The sequence below is a fragment of the Armigeres subalbatus genome, chromosome 1, assembly GCF_024139115.2.
Source record: "Armigeres subalbatus isolate Guangzhou_Male chromosome 1, GZ_Asu_2, whole genome shotgun sequence".
NCBI classification, from domain to species: domain Eukaryota; kingdom Metazoa; phylum Arthropoda; class Insecta; order Diptera; family Culicidae; genus Armigeres; species Armigeres subalbatus.
Genome location: NC_085139.1, coordinates 65,213,739 through 65,236,507, shown reverse-complemented (window position 1 = coordinate 65,236,507; position 22,769 = coordinate 65,213,739). Strand labels below are relative to the sequence as shown.

General features: G+C 41.4%; 2 protein-coding genes across 2 annotated transcripts in view; one reads left to right on the top strand and one right to left on the bottom strand.

The window, feature by feature from the left end:
• Positions 1-22,769, bottom strand: part of LOC134226509 (uncharacterized) — a 952,521-nt gene that overhangs the window by 623,940 nt on the left and 305,812 nt on the right. The window lies entirely within an intron of this gene.
• LOC134226503 (uncharacterized) lies at positions 1,226-12,473 on the top strand. The gene is made up of 7 exons (XM_062707322.1): positions 1,226-1,484; positions 1,613-1,770; positions 2,291-2,359; positions 2,525-2,623; positions 2,693-2,853; positions 10,663-10,768; positions 10,879-12,473. The coding sequence occupies exons 1-7, from the start codon at positions 1,400-1,402 to the stop codon at positions 12,358-12,360; spliced, it is 2,160 nt and encodes a 719-aa protein (XP_062563306.1). The 5' UTR covers positions 1,226-1,399; the 3' UTR covers positions 12,361-12,473.

Sequence of the window (22,769 nt, the reverse complement as noted above, 5' to 3'; positions counted from 1 at the left end):
TAGTAGTATTTACCAATGATTCCAATCGAGATACAATTATCGAACAATTCTTACTCGTATTTATTCTTAATTCAAATGTTGGTTTGAAAATTATATACATCATCAGGGCTCGTAATGTTCACTCGATCTCAGGAGCACAGGATAAACAACGAAAGCTGATTCACACTGGACTTGAAAAACGCTTGCTTGTCTCATCGCACAGAAAAGTCGAAAACCTGTACTGCCGTTATACGCATAATTGTCCCATGTATATAGGGAATCCCAGCAAACATGGGACAAATATGCGTATGACGGCAGTGTACATTACATACAACTACGTAGTTCAACGTCACCTTTGCGTACAACCCGTTTGGGCTGCACCTTTGAGTTTTTTTTAATGATTTGTAATGAAAAAAAACACCAAATTTGAGACAGAAAGTTATCATTTAGCCTTTAACAGACTAGGGCAATATTGGGATTTGCACAAAAAATTGGCCTCGTTTTTCGTTTTTTTAAATGTCCAAAATAGCTCCCCATGTGTAAAAAGAAGCTCCGCACGACGGTATGCTGGATGAGCTTTTCTCGGATGTTAACTCATCATTTCATAGATAATTTCTTTTGAGACCAATCCCGTTAATCCAATGATAAAATAACTACTTATACTAATCACAATTATGATTATAATTATTGTAACCACTCATAACAATTGAAGAATAAGGTAACATAGTTTTTCCACGTCTCCACATGGGTAAGTGAAAAAAAAACATCAAATATATTATAAATATTTTTTTTATTATTTTAGGTGATCGAAATCAAATGAAATAACGCCCAGCTAGCACACATTATTAATTTCATTTTGATCATTTGTACCTATTGTTTTTACAAAAGTTTGATCATGAACAATTGATTTTCCCCCTTTCGGTTCCCTCGGTTAGTTTTTTTAACATTCCTGCTGAAGCATTGCAGTTCTTAATTTAGAAACTAATAAAAATAACATTTCTATGCCTTCGCATCCAACCCCCTCATAGATAATCTCCAATCGACCTTCTGTATCTTTGTCCGTTCGGCGCTTCGTCATGGCATGACTCTTACTAGCAAACCTAAAATATGTTAGGATGGCAACAACCCTACAACAAAAGCCAGTACCCATGGCAATTGTACCCTATCGAACGTCCGCGCGCACTCGCCGTCTGGCAATTGCATGTTGCGTGCAAAAACAATAAAACACAAAACCGTAGCAATCCAAAATATCGCCCCGACTGCCTCAACAACTGATGTATCGATAACGAGGGATCGTCAGTATCGAATTGAATTCAATCGAATCCAGACCAATATTCAAACTGCGGGGCCAGTTCGAACCTCACGCCCACCGTAAGTACGTTCAGAAGTTTGGGTCGTAAAGTTTTTCCCCGTGACCAAGATGGTCCTGTTGTCGGAAATATACTGCCCGGAACAGATTGTAATACCGGAAAACTTTAACAACGTGCTCAAAGTTTATGCCAAAGGTAGGTAAAATTGTAACCGTGGGAACAGTTTTCGCACCTTCTGTTTCGAGATTTTCTGCTTTCAACGAACTTTCTACCTCCCCCCCCCCCATTTATCCGGCGCCACCCAATCCAATGCGCGCGCCCAGCTGTCATCCGTACACAGCCGTTTGATTTATTGCGCTGGTCCGCCGCTTACTTTCGATGTTTGGACCTGGAGCGGACGCCACCGGTGAAGCCACGGTACGAACCGGAGCCGAAAAGGGGACGGCTCTCGTCCGGCGTCCTGAGGGTTTTAATCGATCAGGTAATTATTTACGTCGCCTGCTGTTGGGGGATGCATGCTAGGCTTGATGTAGTGCAGGAAGGGAAACGGCGTGATAAGGCGAAAATTGCGCGATTTTTTATAACTTTGGAAGATTCCTGAAATGATTTTCCTTCAAACTTGCATAGTAGAGGACCTAATCACGCATTCGCATTAAGGTAACTTTTCAAAGATTTTAAAAGCTCACACAGTCAATGCGTTGGTTGGTGCGATTCATATGAAAGCATAAATAAAGCAATGCAATAATCTGTTTCTGCTTATTACTCATAACTTTGTGAGCTATACATGTAATTCGCTCGCCCCTGTTCGGTTCATTGAATTTTATCCTTTTTAATTAGCAATTAACGAAGATTTTAAAAGATCGGAAGCCACAATTCGGATCGAGCCTGCATCCCATCGGCATTTGTTATGAAATTTCCTGTTTCCTTTCTGTGAGCAAATTGAATCGGCTTTTATTTCTCATCGTTGCTTTTCTTCCATTTCACTTCCAACCTCATTTCAGCTCGGCAAAGGCTACTTTGTGCAGAAACGGATACTGCAGGAAACGTGGCAAGGGCTGTGCCTGCCGGAAGTAGGTGTCGTTACGATTCTTAGCATTCACTAACCGCCTGCTGGCCGACCGACCGACCGACCGACCAACTGGCTGTCGAAAGCAAAACTTTATCTCTGCCAGAAAACTGTTTGCCATCGCCATTTGCTCTAGTCTAACGATTTCATGCACTTCTCCTCCGCACAGGACGAACTATTGAACATCCTGTCGCTGCTGCGGATGCTGGACTGGTCCCACTTGCACTGGCTCAAGATTGTGGCCGTCTTCATTGGGCTGCTGAGTGACGTAAGTCTCCGTTGATCATTCATGCGTCTCGCCCGACGCTGAGAAGTGTCTTTTTCTGTTGTCACACAGAGCCTGCCCCGGTCAGCCGAAATGATTTGCGAACTGTTGACGGAGGAACCGGAGGGTGGCCCCGCGCCGATTCCACTGTGGATGTTTAAGGAATGCTTCCTGGCCGTGGCCCGACTCGATTGCGGCTCAGTGCAAACATTCGTCGATGGCAGGAAGGTTTTGTAAGTGTATATGTTTAGCTAGTTTTATTATTATTTTTTGTTCGGGTTGTTGCTTTGGCTACCGGAGAAAGTGTGTGCATGACAGTATTGGTTGTGTTTGGGTAGGGTGGAACATGGATTATTTTATAAAAGAGCGACCAAAATTGTCATTCATAGCGAATGAAAAAATATCACTTGCTTTATTTTATTAATTGAAGCATAGTTTTGAGCTAAATCTGAGGTTCGTCCCTTTTCAGCTTTGCATCTCAGTCTTTGTTCTGTAGTTCACGACCTACCAAAACGATTCCGATTGCTATTTTTTCATAATTACAATTTCAAAATATCCTTCGGCACTTCTGAGAAGTCGTAGAAAATTCTGCATCTGTAAGACGTCTCACTTCCTTTTTCTCAAATCTCTCTTATCATGGGGAAATGGAGAAACAAGAAGTAAAAAGTGAGGAATGAGGAGTAAGAAGTGAGACGTTTCTCACTGTTCATTTCGCACCTGTTTCATTCTCTTTTCTCTATTATCATGTTTTGTAATCGCCTTACCTCTCATTTATCACTTCCTATTTCTTATTTCTTCTTTATTATTAAGTATAAACTGTTTATTCAGCCTTAATAGTCTTTTTCAGCAAAAAATCCGAAACCTTTCTGGCCGGAAGTAATTTGGCCGAATTGGTCGTTTGACCTAACAGGTCATTTGGTCGAATAGGTCATTCGGTGGAATGGGTCGTTTGACCGAATAGGTCATCTGGCCGGATAGGTTATTTGGCCGAATAGGATATTTGACCGAATAGGTCATTCGGCCGAATAGGTTATTTAGCCGAAAAGGTTATTTAGCCGAAAAGGTCATTTGGCTGAACGGATAATTTGACCGGATAGGTCATGTGGCCGAATAGGTCATCAAGCCGAACAGGTCATTTGGCCGAATAGGTCATTTGACCGAAAGGGTCATTTTGCACATTAGGTCATTTGTACGAAAGTGCCATTTAGCCGAGCAGGTCATTTAGCCGAACAGGTCAGTTGACCGAATAGGTCTCTTGGCGGGATAGGTCAGTTGGCCGAAAAAGTCATTTGGCTGAATAAGTCATTTGACAGAATAGGTTATTTGGCCAAATAGGTCATTTTTCTGAATGGGTCATTTGGCCGCATAGGTCATTTAGCCGTACAGGTCATTTGTCCGAATAGGTCGTTAAGCCGAATAGGTCATTTGGTCGAATAGGGCATTTAGCCGAACAGGTCATTTGGCCGCATAGGTCATTTAACCGATTAGGTCATTTGGCCAAATAGGTTATTTTGCTGATTAGGTCATTTGACTGAATAGGCCATTTGGCCTAATAGGTCTTTTGGCCGAATAGGTCTTTTGGCCGAATAGGTCATCAGGTCGATTTTGTCATTTTGCCGATTAGGTCATTTTGCCAAATAGGTCATTTTGCCGATTAGGTCATTTGGCCGGAAATGCCATTTAGCCGAACAGGTCATTTAGCCGAATAGGTCATTTGACCGAATAGGTCTTTTGGCGGGATAGGTCAGTTGGCCGAATAGGTAATTTGGCCGAATAATTTATTCGGCCGAATTTGTCATTTGGAAAACATTTGAAAAAAAAGGTCATTTGACCGAACGGGTTCATTTGACCAAATAGGTCATTTAGCCACAGTTTATTCGGCCGAATAGGTCATTTGGCTGAACAGGTCATTTGTCCGAATAGGTCATTTGTCCGAATAGGTCATTTAGCCGAACAGGTAATGTGGCTGAATAGATCATTTGGCCGGATAGGTCATTTGGTCGAACGGGTCATTTGACCGGATAGAGAGATTCCTGGTGGAACTTCCGAAGGAATTCCTGGAGGAACCTCCGAAGGAATTCCCGGTAGAACTTCCGAAGGAATTCCTGGTGGAACTTCCGAAAGAATTCCTGGTGGATCTTCCGAAGGAATTCCTGGTGGAACTTCCGAAGGAATTCCTGGTGGAACTTCCGAAGCAATTCCTGGTGGAACTTCCTAAGCAATTCCTTGTGGAACTTCCGAAGCAATTCCTGATGGAACTTTCAAAGGAATTCCTGGTGGAACTTCCGAAGGATTCCTGGAGGAACTTCCGAAGGAATTCCCGGAGGAACTTCCTAAGGAATTCCCGGCGGAACTTCCGAAGAATTCCTTCGGAACTTCCGAAGGAACTCCTGGTGGAGCTTCCGAAAAAATTCATTTGGCCGGATAGGTCATTTGGTCGAACGGGTCATTTGACCGGATAGAGAGATTCCTGGTGGAACTTCCGAAGAAATTCCTGGAGGAACCTCCGAAGGAATTCCTGGTAGAACTTCCGAAGGAATTCCTGGTGGAACTTCCGAAGGAATTCCTGGTGGAACTTCCGAAGGAATTCTTGGTGGATCTTCCGAAGGAGTTCCTGGTGGAACTTCCGAAGGAATTCCTGGTGGAACTTCCGAAGCAATTCCTGGTGGAACTTTCTAAGCAATTCCTGGTGGAACTTCCGAAGCAATTCCTGATGGAACTTCCAAAGGAATTCCGGGTGGAACTTCCGAAGGATTCCTGGAGGAACTTCCGAAGGAATTCCCGGATGAACTTCCTAGGGAATTCCCGGCGGAACTTCCGAAGAATTCCTTCGGAACTTCCGAAGGAATTCCTGGTGGAGCTTCCGAAGGAATTTCTGTTGGAATTTCCGAAGGAATTCCGAAGGAATTCCTGGAGGAACTTCCGGAGGAATTCCTGGAGGAACTTCCGGAGGAATTCCTGGAGGAACTTCCGGAGGAATTCCTGGAGGAACTTCCGGAGGAATTCCTGGAGGAACTTCCGGAGGAATTCCTGGAGGAACTTCCGGAGGAATTCCTGGAGGAACTTCGGAGGAATTCCTGGAGGAACTTCCGGAGGAATTCCTGGAGGAACTTCCGGAGGAATTCCTGGAGGAACTTCCGGAGGAATTCCTGGAGGAACTTCCGGAGGAATTCCTGGAGGAACTTCCGGAGGAATTCCTGGAGGAACTTCCGGAGGAATTCCTGGAGGAACTTTCGGAGGAATTCCTGGAGGAACTTCCGGAGGAATTCCTGGAGGAACTTCCGGAGGAATTCCTGGAGGAACTTCCGGAGGAATTCCTGGAGGAACTTCCGGAGGAATTCCTGGAGGAACTTCCGGAGGAATTCCTGGAGGAACTTCCGGAGGAATTCCTGGAGGAACTTCCGGAGGAATTCCTGGAGGAACTTCCGGAGGAATTCCTGGAGGAACTTCCGGAGGAATTCCTGGAGGAACTTCCGGAGGAATTCCTGGAGAAACATTCGGAGGAATTCCTGGAAGATCTTTCGGAGGACTTCCTGGAGGAACTTCCGAAGGAATTCCTGGAGGAACTTCCGGAGGAATTCCTGGAGGAACTTCCGGAGGAATTCCTGGAGGAACTTCCGGAGGAATTCCTGGAGGAACTTCCGGAGGAATTCCTGGAGGAACTTCCGGAGGAATTCCTGGAGGAACTTCCGGAGGAATTCCTGGAGGAACTTCCGGAGGAATTCCTGGAGGAACTTCCGGAGGAATTCCTGGAGGAACTTCCGGAGGAATTCCTGAAGGAACTTCCGGAGGAATTCTTGGAGGAACTTCCGGAGGAATTCCTTGAGGAACTTCCGCAGGAATTCCTGGAGGAACTTCCGGAGGAATTCCTGGAGGAACTTCCGGAGGAATTCCTGGAGGAACTTCCGGAGGAATTCCTGGAGGAACTTCCGGAGGAATTCCTGGAGGAACTTCCGGAGGAATTCCTGGAGGAACTTCCGGAGGAATTCCTGGAGGAACTTCCGGAGGAATTCCTGGAGGAACTTCCGGAGGAATTCTTGGAGGAACTTCCGGAGGAATTCCTGGAGGAACTTCCGGAGGAATTCCTGGAGGAACTTCCGGAGGAATTCCTGGAGGAACTTCCGGAGGAATTCCTGGAGGAACTTCCGGAGGAATTCCTGGAGGAACTTCCGGAGGAATTCATGGCGGAACTTCACGAGGAATTCATGAATTAACTTTCGTAGGATTTCCTGGAGGAACTTCCGGATGAATTCCTGGAGGAACTTCCATAGGATTTCCTGGTGGAGCTTTCGAATGAATTCCTGGAAGAATTTCCGAATGAATTCCTGGAGGAATTTCCGAGAAAATTGCTGAAGGAACTTTCGAAGGAATTCCCGGAGGAACTTTCGGAGAAATTCTTGCAGGAACTTCCGGAGGATTTCCTAAAAGAACTTCCGGAGGAATTCCTAGAGGAACTTTCAGCGGAATTCCTGGAGGAACTTCCGAAGGAATTACTGGAGGAACTTCCGGAGGAATTACTGGAGGAACTTCCGGAGGAATTCTTGGGGGAACTTCCGGAGGAATTCTTGGAGGAACTTTTTGAGGAATTCCCGGAGGAACTTCCTGGAGGATTTTCCGGAGAAATTCCTGAAATTTCTATAAGAGCAGTTTCAAGCTCAAACAGAATACTTTGAGCTCCTGATGTGTTTTCATGATGTTTGAGCAGTCGCATGTCCAGTTTCATTGCTAGTGGTGATATCGCCCGCTCTCCATATTTTCACCCTTGAATCCGGCCCTGGTAGAAATTTCAGAAGGTCATTTCCAAATTCAAACAGAGTTCTTTGATATCCTGACGTGTTTTCATGAAGTTTGAGCAGTCGCATGCCCACTGCCCAGTTTCATTGCTATTGGTGATATGGCCCCTGCCCTCCCCATTTTCACTCCTAAATCCGGTCCTGGTTGAAATTTCAGAAGATCAATTTCCATTTGAAACAGATTTCTTTGAGCTCCTGATGGGTTTCCATGATGTTTGAGCAGTCGCATGCCCAGTTTCATTGCTATTGGTGATATGGCCCCTGCTCTCCATATTTTCACCCCTGAATCCGGCCCTGGTCAAAATTTCAGAAGGTCAATTTCAAATTCTTTGTTCTTTCAAGTTCTTTGTGCTCCTGATGGGTTTTCATGATGTTTGAGCAGTCGCATGCCCAGTTTCATTGCAATTGGTGATATGGCCCCTGGTCACCCCCATTTCGACCCCTAAATCCGGCCCTGATAAGAATTTCAGAAGGTCAATTTCAATTGAAAATTAAATATTTAAAACTCCTGATTTGTAAAATTTGTGCAGCCGCATGCTTATTACCTCATGCAAATTTTATTGTAATTGATTTTTTAGCCCATACTCTACCATTGTAACCCCTGAATGCGGCCCTGAATTCAGTCAATACTGCCCTACTCGAATGGTAAAACCATCGGAATCGACTAAAAATCTTTACAAATATATTTTCGGTTTCGTTTGATGGTTGATTTGATAAATTTTGGGCATGAACACCTCCAGAATATTGAAGAGATGTTTGAATTCTAGGAAAAAACACCCCCGCGCACACTTATTTTTAGCAATAACTCGGACCAAAAATATAGCTATTCCCATTGAGCACAAACGAAACCGCGAGGAATTCCGACGATCAGGTGCTGAATGCGAGCCATTTGAAAAAAATCCGTTCGTCCCGGTGCTTAGAGGGTTAAGTAAAAATGTGTGCTCTTCTGTTCACGTAAGTGTCTGTTAGCCCTAATAAGCTCCCATTAGTTCTTATAAGTACTCGTGAGTACCAATGGCTTACCGTGCGTGACCTCGCCCATGATGATGAACCAATGTGAATGGATGAAAGATCTGAAAGTTTGGCATAATATTCTTTATCTGTATACATTGCTATGGGACTATTAAATGAACCATAAATATATTTATGTTTTGTGCAAAAGTTTATTAAAATCTGGAATGTTACTGTTATGCGAATAAATAGCAAGATGGGACAAAACAAGTGGGTTTTGATTTTCAAATTTCTAGCCAATTATCAAAAACTAATAATTTTATTAGTTTTCTTTAAGATGAGGTCATTTTAAGCTTATTTCTGGAAGAAATTAAAAATCGTCAAAAATCGACAAGGGACTCTTATGCGAATCGCGACAGTATAGTCAAGCCGTAATAATTTTCTTGCTTCTTTGATTTATTTAGGTTTTAAAATTAGATTAGTGTACCGATTATAAATAAACCCTTTGAAATCATTGAAAAAAGATTCAAGTTTGACACCTATTGATATATTGACTAGAATTGAACTAACATTGTAATGATTAACACGCCATTTATTAAATATCTAGTATTATCATCATATAACCTCCTTCCCCTCGGATATGTTACCTTGCCGCGGTGGGTCGGCTTACGCCATTAGCACTGATATGGCAACCAAAGACATATCCTGTCGTGGTGGTATCACATGTTGACTATTTTTGTTTGGTGCCGCGTTACATATCTGGCATTGACGCACTAATTTACGGCATATGCATGTAATCCAACGGACATCGTGTCTTGGAGCCTTGAATGGTAGTGCAGTCAGGCAGAGGCCTTTTTCATCAGTGATAATGATGTGAGTTCTCTTCTTTTCGGCAATACTTTTCTGATGCGTTCTCTGTGACGATGAGTCGTAGCCACGCTTACATTTAGCTAGCTAGGTATTTATTAAAAAACAAAGTATTCAAGACATTCGTAGGGAATTGACTGCTGGATTCACTGAGTAGAAGTTTTTTCAAAACTAGGAACGTGGTGCCAGTTTTATTTTGTTATGCCTCACTTCGAAGAGCAATAATAAAAAATACCACACATTATAATGATGGTATATGAACAATCTTATGACGGCTTCATTCTCGACAATTTTTACTAATAGATAGGGAATAGGCGTGATGAAGCTTTACTTTACCACCGAAAAGTGAATCCTATAGCTGACTCATAACTGATCATTAGTACATGATAGATAAATACAGTTAGTTTGGAAACGATCAAGCTACTTATTAGAACATAAAAATAGTAATACCTTGACAAAGGAATAACAATAAAAAAGACTAAATGCACGAACAGTTTCCACTTTTTACAAGACATAACTAACATTGCGTTTGATAGTATTGACACAGGATGAACCAATAATTTAGGCAAACAAAGTAATTCAAGAAACGCATACTTCATACCTTCTGACCATAAGGACAAGAATGACATCGTACAGATAAATATATATGATTCGGCAATTGAGCCTCCAAAATAAACGAAAGATTAAAAAAAAATGTATGTGATTAGGAATGAGATAATGGGAAAGAGTATCTATTAGAGTTGTAAATGTAATGTCTTTTGAGCCAGTTCAACAGTGTCTTAATGGACGACATGATCCTTGTACGGCTGGGAAACTGCTTCAAAAGTTATTAACACTTCATTTTTTATAAATCGGGGATTGAACACTTTCTTATACTTGATAAAAAAAAACTTCCGGCTCAGTTTCTACGATGAAGCATTGGAAACATGTTCCATGTGAGTCGAATAAACTGCTTCGGTCGATTTTGAGCGCGTACAATGACAATAGACGTCTAAATAGCATAAAAACTGACAAAATAGTTTGATTCTGACAAGAAAATGACAAAAATGACTTTAAACTATAACGATGTTAGTTAGCATGAGACCTGTCTGACTATTTATGAACGTAATTCCCTCTGATTCAGTTGCAACAGCGTCTTCTTGGACGACATGTTCCGTGTACGGCTGGCAAACTGCTTCGAAAGGAATTATGCAACGGTATCATCAAAGGCCTGGTGCAGAGGTTTCTACTCTATTCAGAGTCCCGCCAGTAAACCTTCAAAAAAAAAAAAAAAAAAAAAAAAAAAAGTATTATCATCATATAACCTGGACAAAATGGTTCTCACTGTGCTCCGCCAAGGCCAACCCGGGACAAATTGAATAACGACAAATTTTTCTTTTTTTCTCGTTCCCTATCCGCCTCCCATACTCGCCTGAAACTTACGCTTCGCAGAGACGGCGGTCAACTGGAGCAGATAAAACCGATGCCGGAGCTGCCGAAAGTTTTATCAACAATTTCATTCAAAAACGCCATCATCGACAAGTACAAGAGCATCATGGTAAGTGCAACGAGCGATGATAATCGAGTTTATCAAGTTGGGACATTGTTTGTCTTTTGTTCGCTTCGAGTTTTCATCATAAATCGGTTTCTCTCTTCCTCTCCCTGTAGGGTCTGGACGTGCCTTCGTCCGTCCACTCGACCGGCGATGGCGAAATGTTTTCCACTGAAGATCGCTTTTCGGAAAAATCGGATGTCCCTTCCCGGTTGGATTCGGACTTTAAGTTCGTCGGAGATGAAACCGACCCTTACGAAGTAGTGCGACGGGCACCGGATTTTGAGAGTGTCATTGTATTACTGGGCGAGCTTCACGACGATAAACTGAAACAGCAGTTGAGCTCCGTAAGCATTTCGGAGGAAAAATTAGATCGTGCCAAAGAGCGTACTCAGCGTTTGGAGGATCTCAAAGAAAGTCTTCCGGAATACGATTTTGAAAAACTGATGGAAGCCGAGCGTTTGCAACTGCTCAAAGACATGGGCCCTCCGTGGCTTCTGCTCTATCTGTTTTCCAAAACTGCCAGTCGTGACCGTTCGTTCAACTACATCGAGGAAACATCTCTGGAGGACGAAGGTTCGGTTGCGGGCTACTCTAATGACAGCTATGATCTACGAGGTGCTCAAAAGCTGGAACGTAGTCCAGAGCCAGACATGAGTGACGACGAAGATCACGAGGCTGGTGGTAGTGGGCGTCGTCATTCAAGCTACTCAATACCAGCCTCAGTGCGCTCTCGGATGAGTTCGATTTACTCCTCTTCAACTCGCATTGCAAACGAGGTCCTTTCACGTATCATCTGCATGGTTGATGAAGCAATCATCGATGGGGAATGCGAGCTTTCGGTCCATTCGATTACTAGTTTTGTCGAGAAGAAGAGCTTGGAAGAAAGCAACATCAGTGCACATGATTTTAACACACTTCGTGAATTTTTAGTGGAGGCAGAGAAGAAAGAGTTGGAGGTGAAGGATCTGAACGAGTTATATCACTTTTTCGTTGGTGAAAGCTTCAAAGCGACAGGGGAGAATCATGACGAACTAAGGAGAGATCGTAGCCGGGAAATAACTTCGATTTTTCAAGCTAGCGGGATAGAGGTTGACAACAACCTCCTGGATGCTCAGATATCGGAAAATATGATTCTCGGGTTGGTTCAAAAGGAACCGACAGCGCGGAGGGAAACTATTCGACCGATTCAAGTGGACGACAAAAATGCGAAGCATGAGGACATTGAAAAGGAAGCCTCAACTGTTGAGCCAGAGTTACAGCCAGTGGTTGAAGTAGTTGAGGAAGAAGAAGCAGATTCAGGAAGGGAAGCTGACGCTGCCCCAGAAGTTTCCACCCAGACGGATCCGTTGAATGTAAAATGCCTGGAATTGGCACGCCGGCGATCGTTGACTAGAAGTGCTGACATAATGGTGGAATACAGTTGCAGGATGCCACCGTTTCCTGGAATAGGGCCTCCGCTGGAAGAGGATACCATCGAAGCCTTTCTGGCTTATTTGACAAAGCGAGCAGTTCATCAGCATGGGATGATTTATCCGAGAAATTTCCGTGAGCCTCCATGCCCTAAATTGGGACCTGTGGAAAATGAGTCAAAGTAGGGGAATGTGTTTAGTGTTGAATGATAAATTAACGAAAACATACATAAATAATAACGACTTTCTAGTATAAAACTTGATGTCTGACAAAAAAGGAGCAATAAATTAGTGTTATAGCCACAACGCTATTCCTTTGTTGTGCATAGTTTGTACCAACTTTTCAACCATAACTTTGCGAAAAGCATTGATGAGGTCCACATTTTTTTTTTTCTGTCAACTCGTTTATTTTACACCGTCTAAGACGAATTAAGTACTGTCCATTTAATTCCACCAGTTAATTTTTATTAATATTTTTTAACTGGTGGAATTAAATGGACAATACTTAATTCGTCTTAGACGGTTTAATACATTCCACTAAACGAGCTTAATATTTTTTTCGTTTATTTTGCTTGAATTTGTTAATCATGTAAGTCACACAGGTGTTCGTCGAAAATCCTTCACGGAAGCCGAATAATTGTCAGAGGACGTATTTGATTTCTCCAGTTCGTTCTTCAACCCCTCTTGAACTGCGGGATTAATCACTTTCGTATCAGTTGGTACCAGCAAGAATGGTCTACCTTCCAGCGTTGATGATCCTTTTCTTGCTTCGGCATGGCCACCACTTTTATTACCTTTATATCATCGACTGGTGCACCTCACCGCCATTGGGCATTAAAATCCTTTATCAGACGCTCTACTACGCTTGGTTGTAGATGTCGAAGCATACCATTGCTAATCTGATCACTCCCAGGTGCTGATTTTGGCTTTTTCAAGAGCAAAATTCTATTCCACGTTTTGACTCAAATCCCGAACATGACTCATATTCCAAACACTAGCATTTTAGCGAACTTAAACAAACATTTTCATCGGTTTCCCCCACTCAGGATCAATATTACAAACCAATGCAAGATTCTATGGAAAGAATCACACGAATGAAGCCAAAACGGCCATATAAAAGGGAGTGTTCGGAATTTGAGTGAAAACGGTATATGTCGTAGTTCGCTGTCGCATCGACCGATCGGCACTCCCCGAAATGCAGATCCAAGGAGCTCTCCGCGAGATGTTGGTCTTCCATGAGAACATTGTTCTCTTTCCTGTGGTACTTCTTCTCAGTGAGTGTTCCTATTATAGTCCAGAACTCTATCAAGTTCGTCCGTGGGCTGTTTTTTCCGAAAATTCTGCCAATTTTTTCCATCTTTCTTTGTTGAAAGGTTGCCGTTTCTCTTTTGAATTAAATCAAGTTCTCGATGCTTGCCTACTGATTGAAATCCTTCGTTGCCTGTTTCTTTTCCAGCCACGCTTCTTCCACCTTCTAGCATCACCAATATTTCGAGGTTCTCTTATTTCGTCCTATGAATTGTAGCATTCAGTAATTTTGTATATAGTTTGTAAATAGATTTTGTAAATAAATTAGATTGTAAGAATACAAATCTTTCAATCGCCAATAAACTTAGATATAATGTTCCCTTGACGTAGGCAAGCGAGCATTAATCAAACAGCCAAGCTTTCCAAGGTCGAGGCCATTTGTTTCCTGGATAAGGTGGGAAAGGAGTGTAGTGATGGATAGAGTGCTTATAATAGTTACCATAGGAGGCTTTGGTTTGTTATAAATGTCAGAAGAATAGAATTGTAAATCAGTCTTCCAATGATTGTCAAGAAGTACAGAAGCAAAAATGAAAAGCCTTCATTCGCATCTCCGGTCACAACATTGGCGCAATTGAGTCTCCCTAGGTGGAACTAAGAAGCGATTCTGAAGAAATATTGCAAGAAATTTGAATGAAATCAGAAATATTAAATTTGGCGTATTTTGGAACAATATCAATAATTTAGGTTGCTGTTTTCTGCGTTTATAAAATCAAATCATCGAAGATCGGAAAAGGCTCTTGTATTTTTGAATTGTTATTACTGTATGGCTCTATATTACTATATTACTGTATGGCTCTGATAAAGATTGCAGAATATTCTGAAGTCCAATAAAAGTAGTGAGGTATTCCAGTTCACAATATGCTTTTATAGATCAGATAAAAACAACAGCAGAGGGCTTTTCAGACTGGATTAACACTGTGTTACACTAAATGCAATCTGGAATACCTGGGCCCTGTAGCATAATCAGACTAATAATATTAGCTACAAGTTACAAGTTACAAGTCGAAAAATTACAAGTACTTGTAATTTGTGTTGCATAAAAGTGATTCGCCAACTAATAATATTAGTACTTGTATTATGCATCTCGAGATAAAATAGAATACTGCGGTTTCCTGCTGGTTGCTTCTCAGGTAATCGCAACGGTCACTAAACACAACAGAGTCAATGAAAATCTCACCCACCGTATGCACTTGCCATGATAAACACTCTCCATGTACTCAGTGACTCCGGTTGCCTCTCACTAATACAATCGAACACTGCTGTCATTTCGCGAAAAGCACGTGGTTTTGTTTTGAGCGGGAAAATTCTGCCTATCTTTTAACACGGCGGCTATCTTGACGTTTATCTTCGCAGTTGAGCCTGCGAGTGTAAGACCGCCGCAGTACTCTAGAAAAAGATAAGCGCGACAATATTATTAGTGAGGTTGAAATTACAAGTCTGTCAGGTTCATTTACCTGTCAAAATTCATCCGACAGTTCACTGTCAATGCGGCGATAAATGATTTGTTTATGTTTTTTGCAAGTTTGTGCATTAGAATACTGGGATAGGTATACACGGAACACGAATTTATTATAGTTCTCTCTTTAATTTATTGATTCCGTGGTTAAATCCGGTTTCGTGGTATTGGCATTTTTTACAAAGGAAAAGTATTGCACACTGGAGCGATTTTTACGTGGTTTTTATAGGGGGATTTTGGGATTGACATGGGTTTTAATTTGGGCGATTTGTACTTTACTCGAACGTATCTTTCATCAAAAATCTAATTTCGCTAGACTAGTTAGACGCGTGTTCCTGAAGCGTTGAGATCCGCTTACGTGTTTTGCTGGACTTAAGTCCAATAATTGAAATTATTATGGAATTCAGGCGATTTCTTAACAGATAAATCAAAATACTTACTGTCAGTTTTAAGTAAGTTACTGATGATAAATTCGCTTCCAATTTTATTTAAAATTTAAGTAGTTTTTCCTGCCATGATAGGACATACATGGCAAATCCCAAGATTGTTAAGTACAAAAACCCACATTCGAGTTAAATAAAGTCAACTTAAGGTAAACTAAAGTTACTAAACTCTGCTTTGGGTAATATGTTTTTACGTGGATTGGTAAATTACGTGTTAGAAGAGTCCTTGGGCCAAAGTACGGTTTTAAGGTCACTCCTGACGGAATCCAAGATTAAAAGTGCTCGCGTTTTCGGAGGCACACCACTCGATACGGAAGCAACGCACAACTGTCATTTTTATTATTTGACGCATGCTGCGACGCAGCAAAGCTAAATCAACAAAAAATACAGTTGTGCGCCGCCTCTGAATCGAGTGGTGTGCCCCCGAAAACGCGAGCACTTTTAATCTTGGATTCCGTCAGGAGTGACCTTAAGCGAAAACAACCCACTTTTGAGTAGTTGATGCCGCACCATTTGAATACTTGATGTCAGCATTTGTGGTTCCTCCATCAGAGTTATCCAAAAAAAAATTAATAATTCTCAGTTTTGTATTGGAACGAGAAATTTATTCTTAGTGCATAGTATTTCACCGTATGGTAATGTTAACCGCTTTGAATAAAAGTTTCTTTCTTTGTTAAGTCGTTAAAAACAATAAAACGATGTATAATTACTTTGCACAGCTGAAATATTCAAATAAAAGCTACTTGTAAATTAAATTACAGGACCATTCATACTTGTAAAAGAAACTACAAGCAACAATCAATATGAAACTGGCAATTTTTTTGTGGTTCCAGTTGCGCAAACTATGGACAATCCTCGGTACCCAGAAATGTCATCTAAGTAATCAGTTCGTAATTTATGATCGGCCTTTAGAACAAGATTTAGAACTGCTGTCAAGGTAACCTTTTCTTAATTTGTTTTTGTTTTTCAGTCCAACAAAACGAAAATGAAAATCGCATGGCGTGAAAATATTTCAGGCTAAAATTAAATATTATCTAAAGCAATTATCTCTGATTAACCATACTCTATTTTTCAGAAACAATGATTTACCTGCTCCGCAATTCACTACACTGTGACTAGACGCTTCAAGGGTCAAACTTTGCTGTTTAGCTGTTATACTTTTTGCTAGAGTTTTGGAGCTATCTGAAATCCCCGCTTCATTAATTTCAATAGCCGCTCTGCCCTCAAACTGCTATTCGGACATTCGAAATAATCATAACGCCAGAGGATTCCCTCAGCGTTTGACTGCTGGTTCTAGCATCGCATCGGTGTCTCTAATAGGCCAGTATTTCCGATTATGAATAATTTGCTAGCAATGCTGGTAATCAGAATTACGTTCTAACTTCCCAGTGGTCTCTTGACTCGCTTTTATGTTCTAACTACTTTTTTTTTAATAGCGAATTACCCAAGTAACAATAAGCATTACAAAATTGCTTGAATACAGCATTATATACGTCTCTAATGCAGCCTTCAAAAGCTGACTAGCTCTGCGTGCTAATATAATGCCTATTTGATGCTACAAAAGGCGAAATAGCGTGCCAATAAGATGCTATATAATGAGAGCACTCATATAGCACTGCTAATGCTATTATAGTGCAACGATAATCCTAAAGCATAACTCAGGAAGATTTTAATTTGTCTTCCATTGTTTTCAGATTAAATGATAATAAAAAACGGATCGGGTTTTTTATGCAAATTATAAATCAAAATAAAAGCTAGATGATTTGCAATCGGTGAGGAGCCGTCTACTACTACCGGCCAGTGTCCCACACGTCATACAAACTCTGCACACCCTTTTCGGCAGACCTGAGCTCCTCATCAAGTCGATGCTGAGCAAAATTCATCATATAACTCCACCCAAAACCGACCGGCTGGAGACATTGATGCACTTTGGCCTGGCGGTTCAGAATCTGGTGGACCACCTAAAGGCAGCAAATCAATATAATCACATGGCGAACCCGGTACTCATGCAAGAACTCGTGGAGAAGTTACCCGGATCGTTACGATTGGACTGGGCAGTCTTTAAAAACAATCGCCAACCGGCAACCCTAGAAACATTTGGTGACTTCATGTCAGGACTAGTGACTGCAGCGAGTGAAGTATCCTTCACGTTGCCCGAATTCAGCGGAAGCCAGAAATACTCTGGGCAACCGGAATATCGTAACAGCAAACCAAAAGGGAGTAGCGGAATGCTTCAAGCTCATTCAACTGGTGAAGACACAGCCGACAGGTCTGGTAGCACACCTACAAGTACGAGACCAGTCAAGGTATGCCTTGCGTGTGGGCGGGCAGGTCATAGAGTGGCAGAATGTCAACAGTTTCTCGAAGCTAGTGGCGAAGAACGTTGGAAGCTGGTTCAGCAGAAAGGACTCTGTAGAACCTGCCTAAATAGCCACGGAAAGTGGCCATGCCGGTCCTGGAGTGGATGTAGCGTCAACGAATGTCGCCAAAGGCATCATACCCTCCTGCATTCGTCTACTCTTGTGGAGAGAGTGAATGTCTCACCCACTCATGTCACCTGCGGAAATTATCAGTGGCCACTTTTCCGAATTATTCCGGTGACTCTCCATGGCCAAGACTGCTCACAAGTTATCTACGCCTTCATTGACGAGGGGTCATCTTACACTCTTCTTGAAGAGTCTGTTGCGAAGCAGTTAGGTGTTAGTGGTAAAATCAAACCATTGACTCTAAAGTGGACGGGGAATGTTACACGGGTTGAGAAAAGATCACAAATCGTTAGACTGGATATTTCTGGTAAGGGTGCTAACTCTCGCTACACACTAGCGCATGCTCGTACGGTAAGTCGCTTATGCTTACCTACTCAGACCTTGAAATATCAGAACCTTGCACGCCGTTTTCCCCATTTACGTGGATTGCCAATCGAAGACTACGAGCTAGTTCAGCCAAAAATTCTCATTGGTTTGGACAATCTTAGATTGAGTAGTAGCCGCTAGGTTGCGAAGGCCGACGGAGGTCCTTCGTAGCTTAGTTGGTTAAAGCACCAGTCTAGCGTACTGTAGGGTCATGGGTTCGAGTCCCATCGAAGGGAAAGTGGTTACCTCCAATACATTTTCCAAATCAATATCTTCCACATAACGTACATATTCACATATGAGTTTTCATAACATTGTAAATTAACGTCCAAGTCGGGTGGTTTAATCCCCGGAAATAGGCAATTACCTTTGATTGAACTTAGATTGAGTGTTCCACTAAAACTGCGAGAAGGAAGATTACAGGACCCTATCGGAGCAAAGTGCAGACTTGGGTGGTGTATTTACGGGTGTGTATCAAACCCAGCACCCTATTCGGCAATCGTCGGTTTCCATGCCGGAGCAGTTTCCGATTCAGATCGGGAAATGAATGACCAGTTGCGAGACTACTTTACTTTGGAAGATGCCGGAGTAGACGATCAAGGTAAAATCACAGAGTCAACGGATGAGAAGCGTGCAAACCAGTTGTTGAAGGATACAACACGGCGCCTAACATCGAGGCGTAACTTCGAAACTGGCCTCCTATGGAAGACTGACAACCCAAACTTTCCAGATAGCTATACAATGGCTTATCGTCGTCTTGAATCGTTAGAGCGTCGGTTGCAACGTGAACCAGCATTGCTAGAATGTGTCCGTAATCAAATAGCAGAATACGAGCGGAAGGGCTATGCGCATAGAGCGAGTCTAACGGAACTAACGTCTGTTGAGTCTAGTCGCGTATGGTATTTACCTCTTGGTGTAGTCGTCAACCCTAGGAAACCTGGTAAAGTGCGGCTTATATGGGTCGCGGCGGCGAAAGTAGACGGAACCTCATTCAACTCACAACTTCTCAAAGGACCAGACCTTCTAACCCCTCTTCCGAAGGTCCTCTATCAGTTCCGGCAATATCCGATAGCCGTTACTGGCGACCTAATGGAAATGTTCCATCAGATCTATATCCGATCGCCAGACCGACAGTCTCAACGCTTTCTTTTCCGAGAGAACTTGATGGATCCTCCCAGTATCTATGTAATGGACGTGGCCACGTTCGGTTCAACTTGCTCCCCGGCGTCGGCACAATACGTGAAGAACCTCAACGCAGCAGAGTTCGCAGATAAATATCCTCGAGCATCAGCAGCCATTATTCATAAGCACTATGTTGACGACTATTTAGATAGCTTGGGCTGAAACTACGGATAATAAAGAGAGAAAAAAACTTTTTCAACTTTCTGTAAATTTGACTCTAACAAACACTTTCCGCGTTGGGTAGTGATTTGGCGCGAGCGTGGTCCCAAAATATCACGGATTTTGAAAATAAATTACCAAAGAATTGAAGTGAGACAGATTCGGTTTGAATAGTTAAAATTTAACATTACAACTATATTATTTGAAAAGATCCTTTACGTGAAGGTGTTCCTGTGGGGTTCTAAACCCGGATGTAGATTGCAGAGGGATTCGGCTTTTCCGAGTCCTTTGGCGATTTGTAGGTTATAAGTCTGATCACTGCATCGCTAGATGGATCGCCAAGACGACTGACATCCACTACAACTACTGCAGCATCCGTCGTTCGATTGCCGATACAGACGTTCCGGCATCTCGACCGCCGAATCATCATGACAACCTTCGTCGCATCGGCGACGTAATCAGCGCGCACAAGAGAATCTTTGTTGCATTAGCGGCGTACTCAGCTGGTACTGGACATTTTTGGACAACGCATGAGCGCAGCGGGCAGAATCATGTCAGATGTCTTCATTGTCATTCTATTTGTAAACTGCAAATACAAGGACCAGAGCAAAGCACAGCTGTGCAATAATTCCATTTGGCAATAGAACAAATTCAAGATTGTAAATTCGAACGTTTGCCTAGTCGCGCAGGACGAATAAAATCATTTTAATTTGGGGAATTCTTCAAGGTACAAGTTACTTGGCGTTGAATGAGGATGGTTTTGATTTGCATCATTTGCTCTCACTGGGCATACAATTGTTCCTGGTTCACATGCAAACCATCTGGACGTCTGCTTAAAACCAAATTCCAAATTAAAAAAAAAATAAACCTGAAAGATAACAGAATTAATGATAAATTATTACGAGAATATAAATTTTATCTCTAATCTTTCTTCAAATACATCACCGACAACGAGCAGAAAACAATAAACAAATAAAAATAATGATACCCATGACGACGGTATGAAATTAGAACAAATTCAAATTCGATATTAAGGATTGCTTTGATTTCCTGGGTACCGGTGGGTACCAGAGAGCTTAGTACACTGGAACCATAAAATGAGTACTAATTTGCTCTGACCCCAACATCTTGATAATTATATCTATGCTACAAGCCAACGCTAATAATTTGTACTTGTATTTTCTTTATGCAACAGTTACTTGTAAATTCTGCTAATATTATTAGTGCGCTTTACTTGTAATATTAGACTTGTAAATCAATACTTGTAGAATTATTATGCAACAGAAAACTACAAGTTACAAGCTACTCTACTAATATTATTAGTAAAATTTCGATTATGCTACAGGCCCCTGATGGCTTCCAATGACAATGTTAGATCAAGCAAATACTACCTCGGCGAGTTAGAAAAAAAAGCAAAGTACGGGAATGATGCTCTACGTTCAGGTTGAGTACCACAGTTCTATAAAGCAGAGACAAATTTAGATAAGTCCGATTGAGAAGGCGGAATATCTAGTTGTCACTAAATAAAGATGTTCCGTGTTAGGGGCACAGACAATCCTGACGATGGTTGGTCCAATTGAGAAGGTGGAGAACCATACTTGAACTAAGCTTTGCTGGATAAGATATATATGCTGGATAAGTCCGATAAAGAATGCGGAATAGTCATCTCCGATATTGTACACGGAGTACCGATCAATCAATGCCCTTAGTTAGTTAATTATTAGGAACTCCAATGAAGAGAAAATGGATTGCTTTCATGAGATATATAGTTCTCCAAATGATTACTAACTTGATGATAATAATAGATATCATTTTCAATGTTGAAACGAACTCATTTATAAACTAACAGTTGTTTAAAAATCGGTTTTAATTGAACTGAATACAGCAATATTCGCATTTCATGGATTTATGTTAAAAAAAAAACAAATCATGGGTATAGAAAAAAAAAAGTTCATTATTTTGGATTATTTGGAGTAAATCATAGAGTTGACAGGCAATGAAATGACAAAAGAAATGTTGTGATTATTTAATATTATCTATGATATAACAATGAAGTCCACGTTTGCATTTTTTAAAGATTTCAATATTTTATTGTTGAATATTAATCTATTGTAACTATGCTTACATGCGTGACTATATCCCGAACCACTGTACGCTCGAGATAGAAAACAATTATTTTGTGTGCAGCAGATTCAATGTTCTAAGCGATCAAATCATCATGAAAGGTTGTGATCTGTTCATAAATTAAATGAAAATACGGTAGTTATCCACCCTTTAACAACAGATAATACGAAGACTACAAGGATGATTAAAAAAAAAGTGATAAAGTTACTGTGACTTTTATTGCAAACTGAATTAATTCAAATTCACAATTTTCTTTAAAATAATATTGTAAAAAGATGGTATGTGTTGTAAAGTAAACATATTTCAATATAGATTAGAAACATATGAGCCTCTGGTTTATGATGAACGTAAGAAAAATAGAATTTCAAATCAGTCATCCAACAAATGTCGAGGAAGATAGAAGCAAACGAAAGCTGATCCCACGCAATTCGTTCAAGAGTTCAATCATGACAAACGAGCCTTCAACTCATTTTTATTTATTTAGATTGCTATATTCTATACAAATAGAAGAACATAAAGAGATTAGAGAAAGTGAGTAATGTAGTGATGGATAGAGTGCTTATAGTAGTTACCATAGGAAGCTTTGGTTTGTTATAAATGTCAGAAGAATAGAATTGTAAATCAGTCTTCCAATGATTGTCAAGAAGTACAGAAGCAAAAATGAAAAGCCTTCATTCGCATCTCCGGTCACAACAAGGAGTAGCAGCGCGACTATCTGGTCAAGTATCCAATCTAGCCGATAAAGCCACGATTGTACACAAAGCGGTCGGGAAATGACGTACTTCCGGTTGTGTCCGAGTCCCACCTTCCTTAATCTGAGGATTCACAGACTCGATCATTTCGTCCGTGATTCTCCAAGGAGTTGGAAGCACGCGTTTGTTGTTAGTGTTTCGTGTGTTGCAAGTAGGATAATTTAAAGTGGCGTTAAATATAGTTGGTTAATAAATTATTTGCTCGTTCTCTAGTTGCAGTAGGCAAATCAAGTGTGTGTGTGTTATTCGTGTGCGGTTGTAGGAATTAATGTGAAACAATCAGCTAAAAATGTGCGAAACGGTGCTTGTGCTCATTATG

Coding starts and splice junctions, on each gene's coding strand:
- LOC134226503 (XM_062707322.1), top strand. CDS start 1,400: ATGGTCCTGTTGTCGGAAATATACTGCCCGGAACAGATTGTAATACCG. Junction 1,771..2,290: donor TGAGGGTTTTAATCGATCAG/GTAATTATTTAC, acceptor ACCTCATTTCAG/CTCGGCAAAGGCTACTTTGT. Junction 2,360..2,524: donor AAGGGCTGTGCCTGCCGGAA/GTAGGTGTCGTT, acceptor TCCTCCGCACAG/GACGAACTATTGAACATCCT.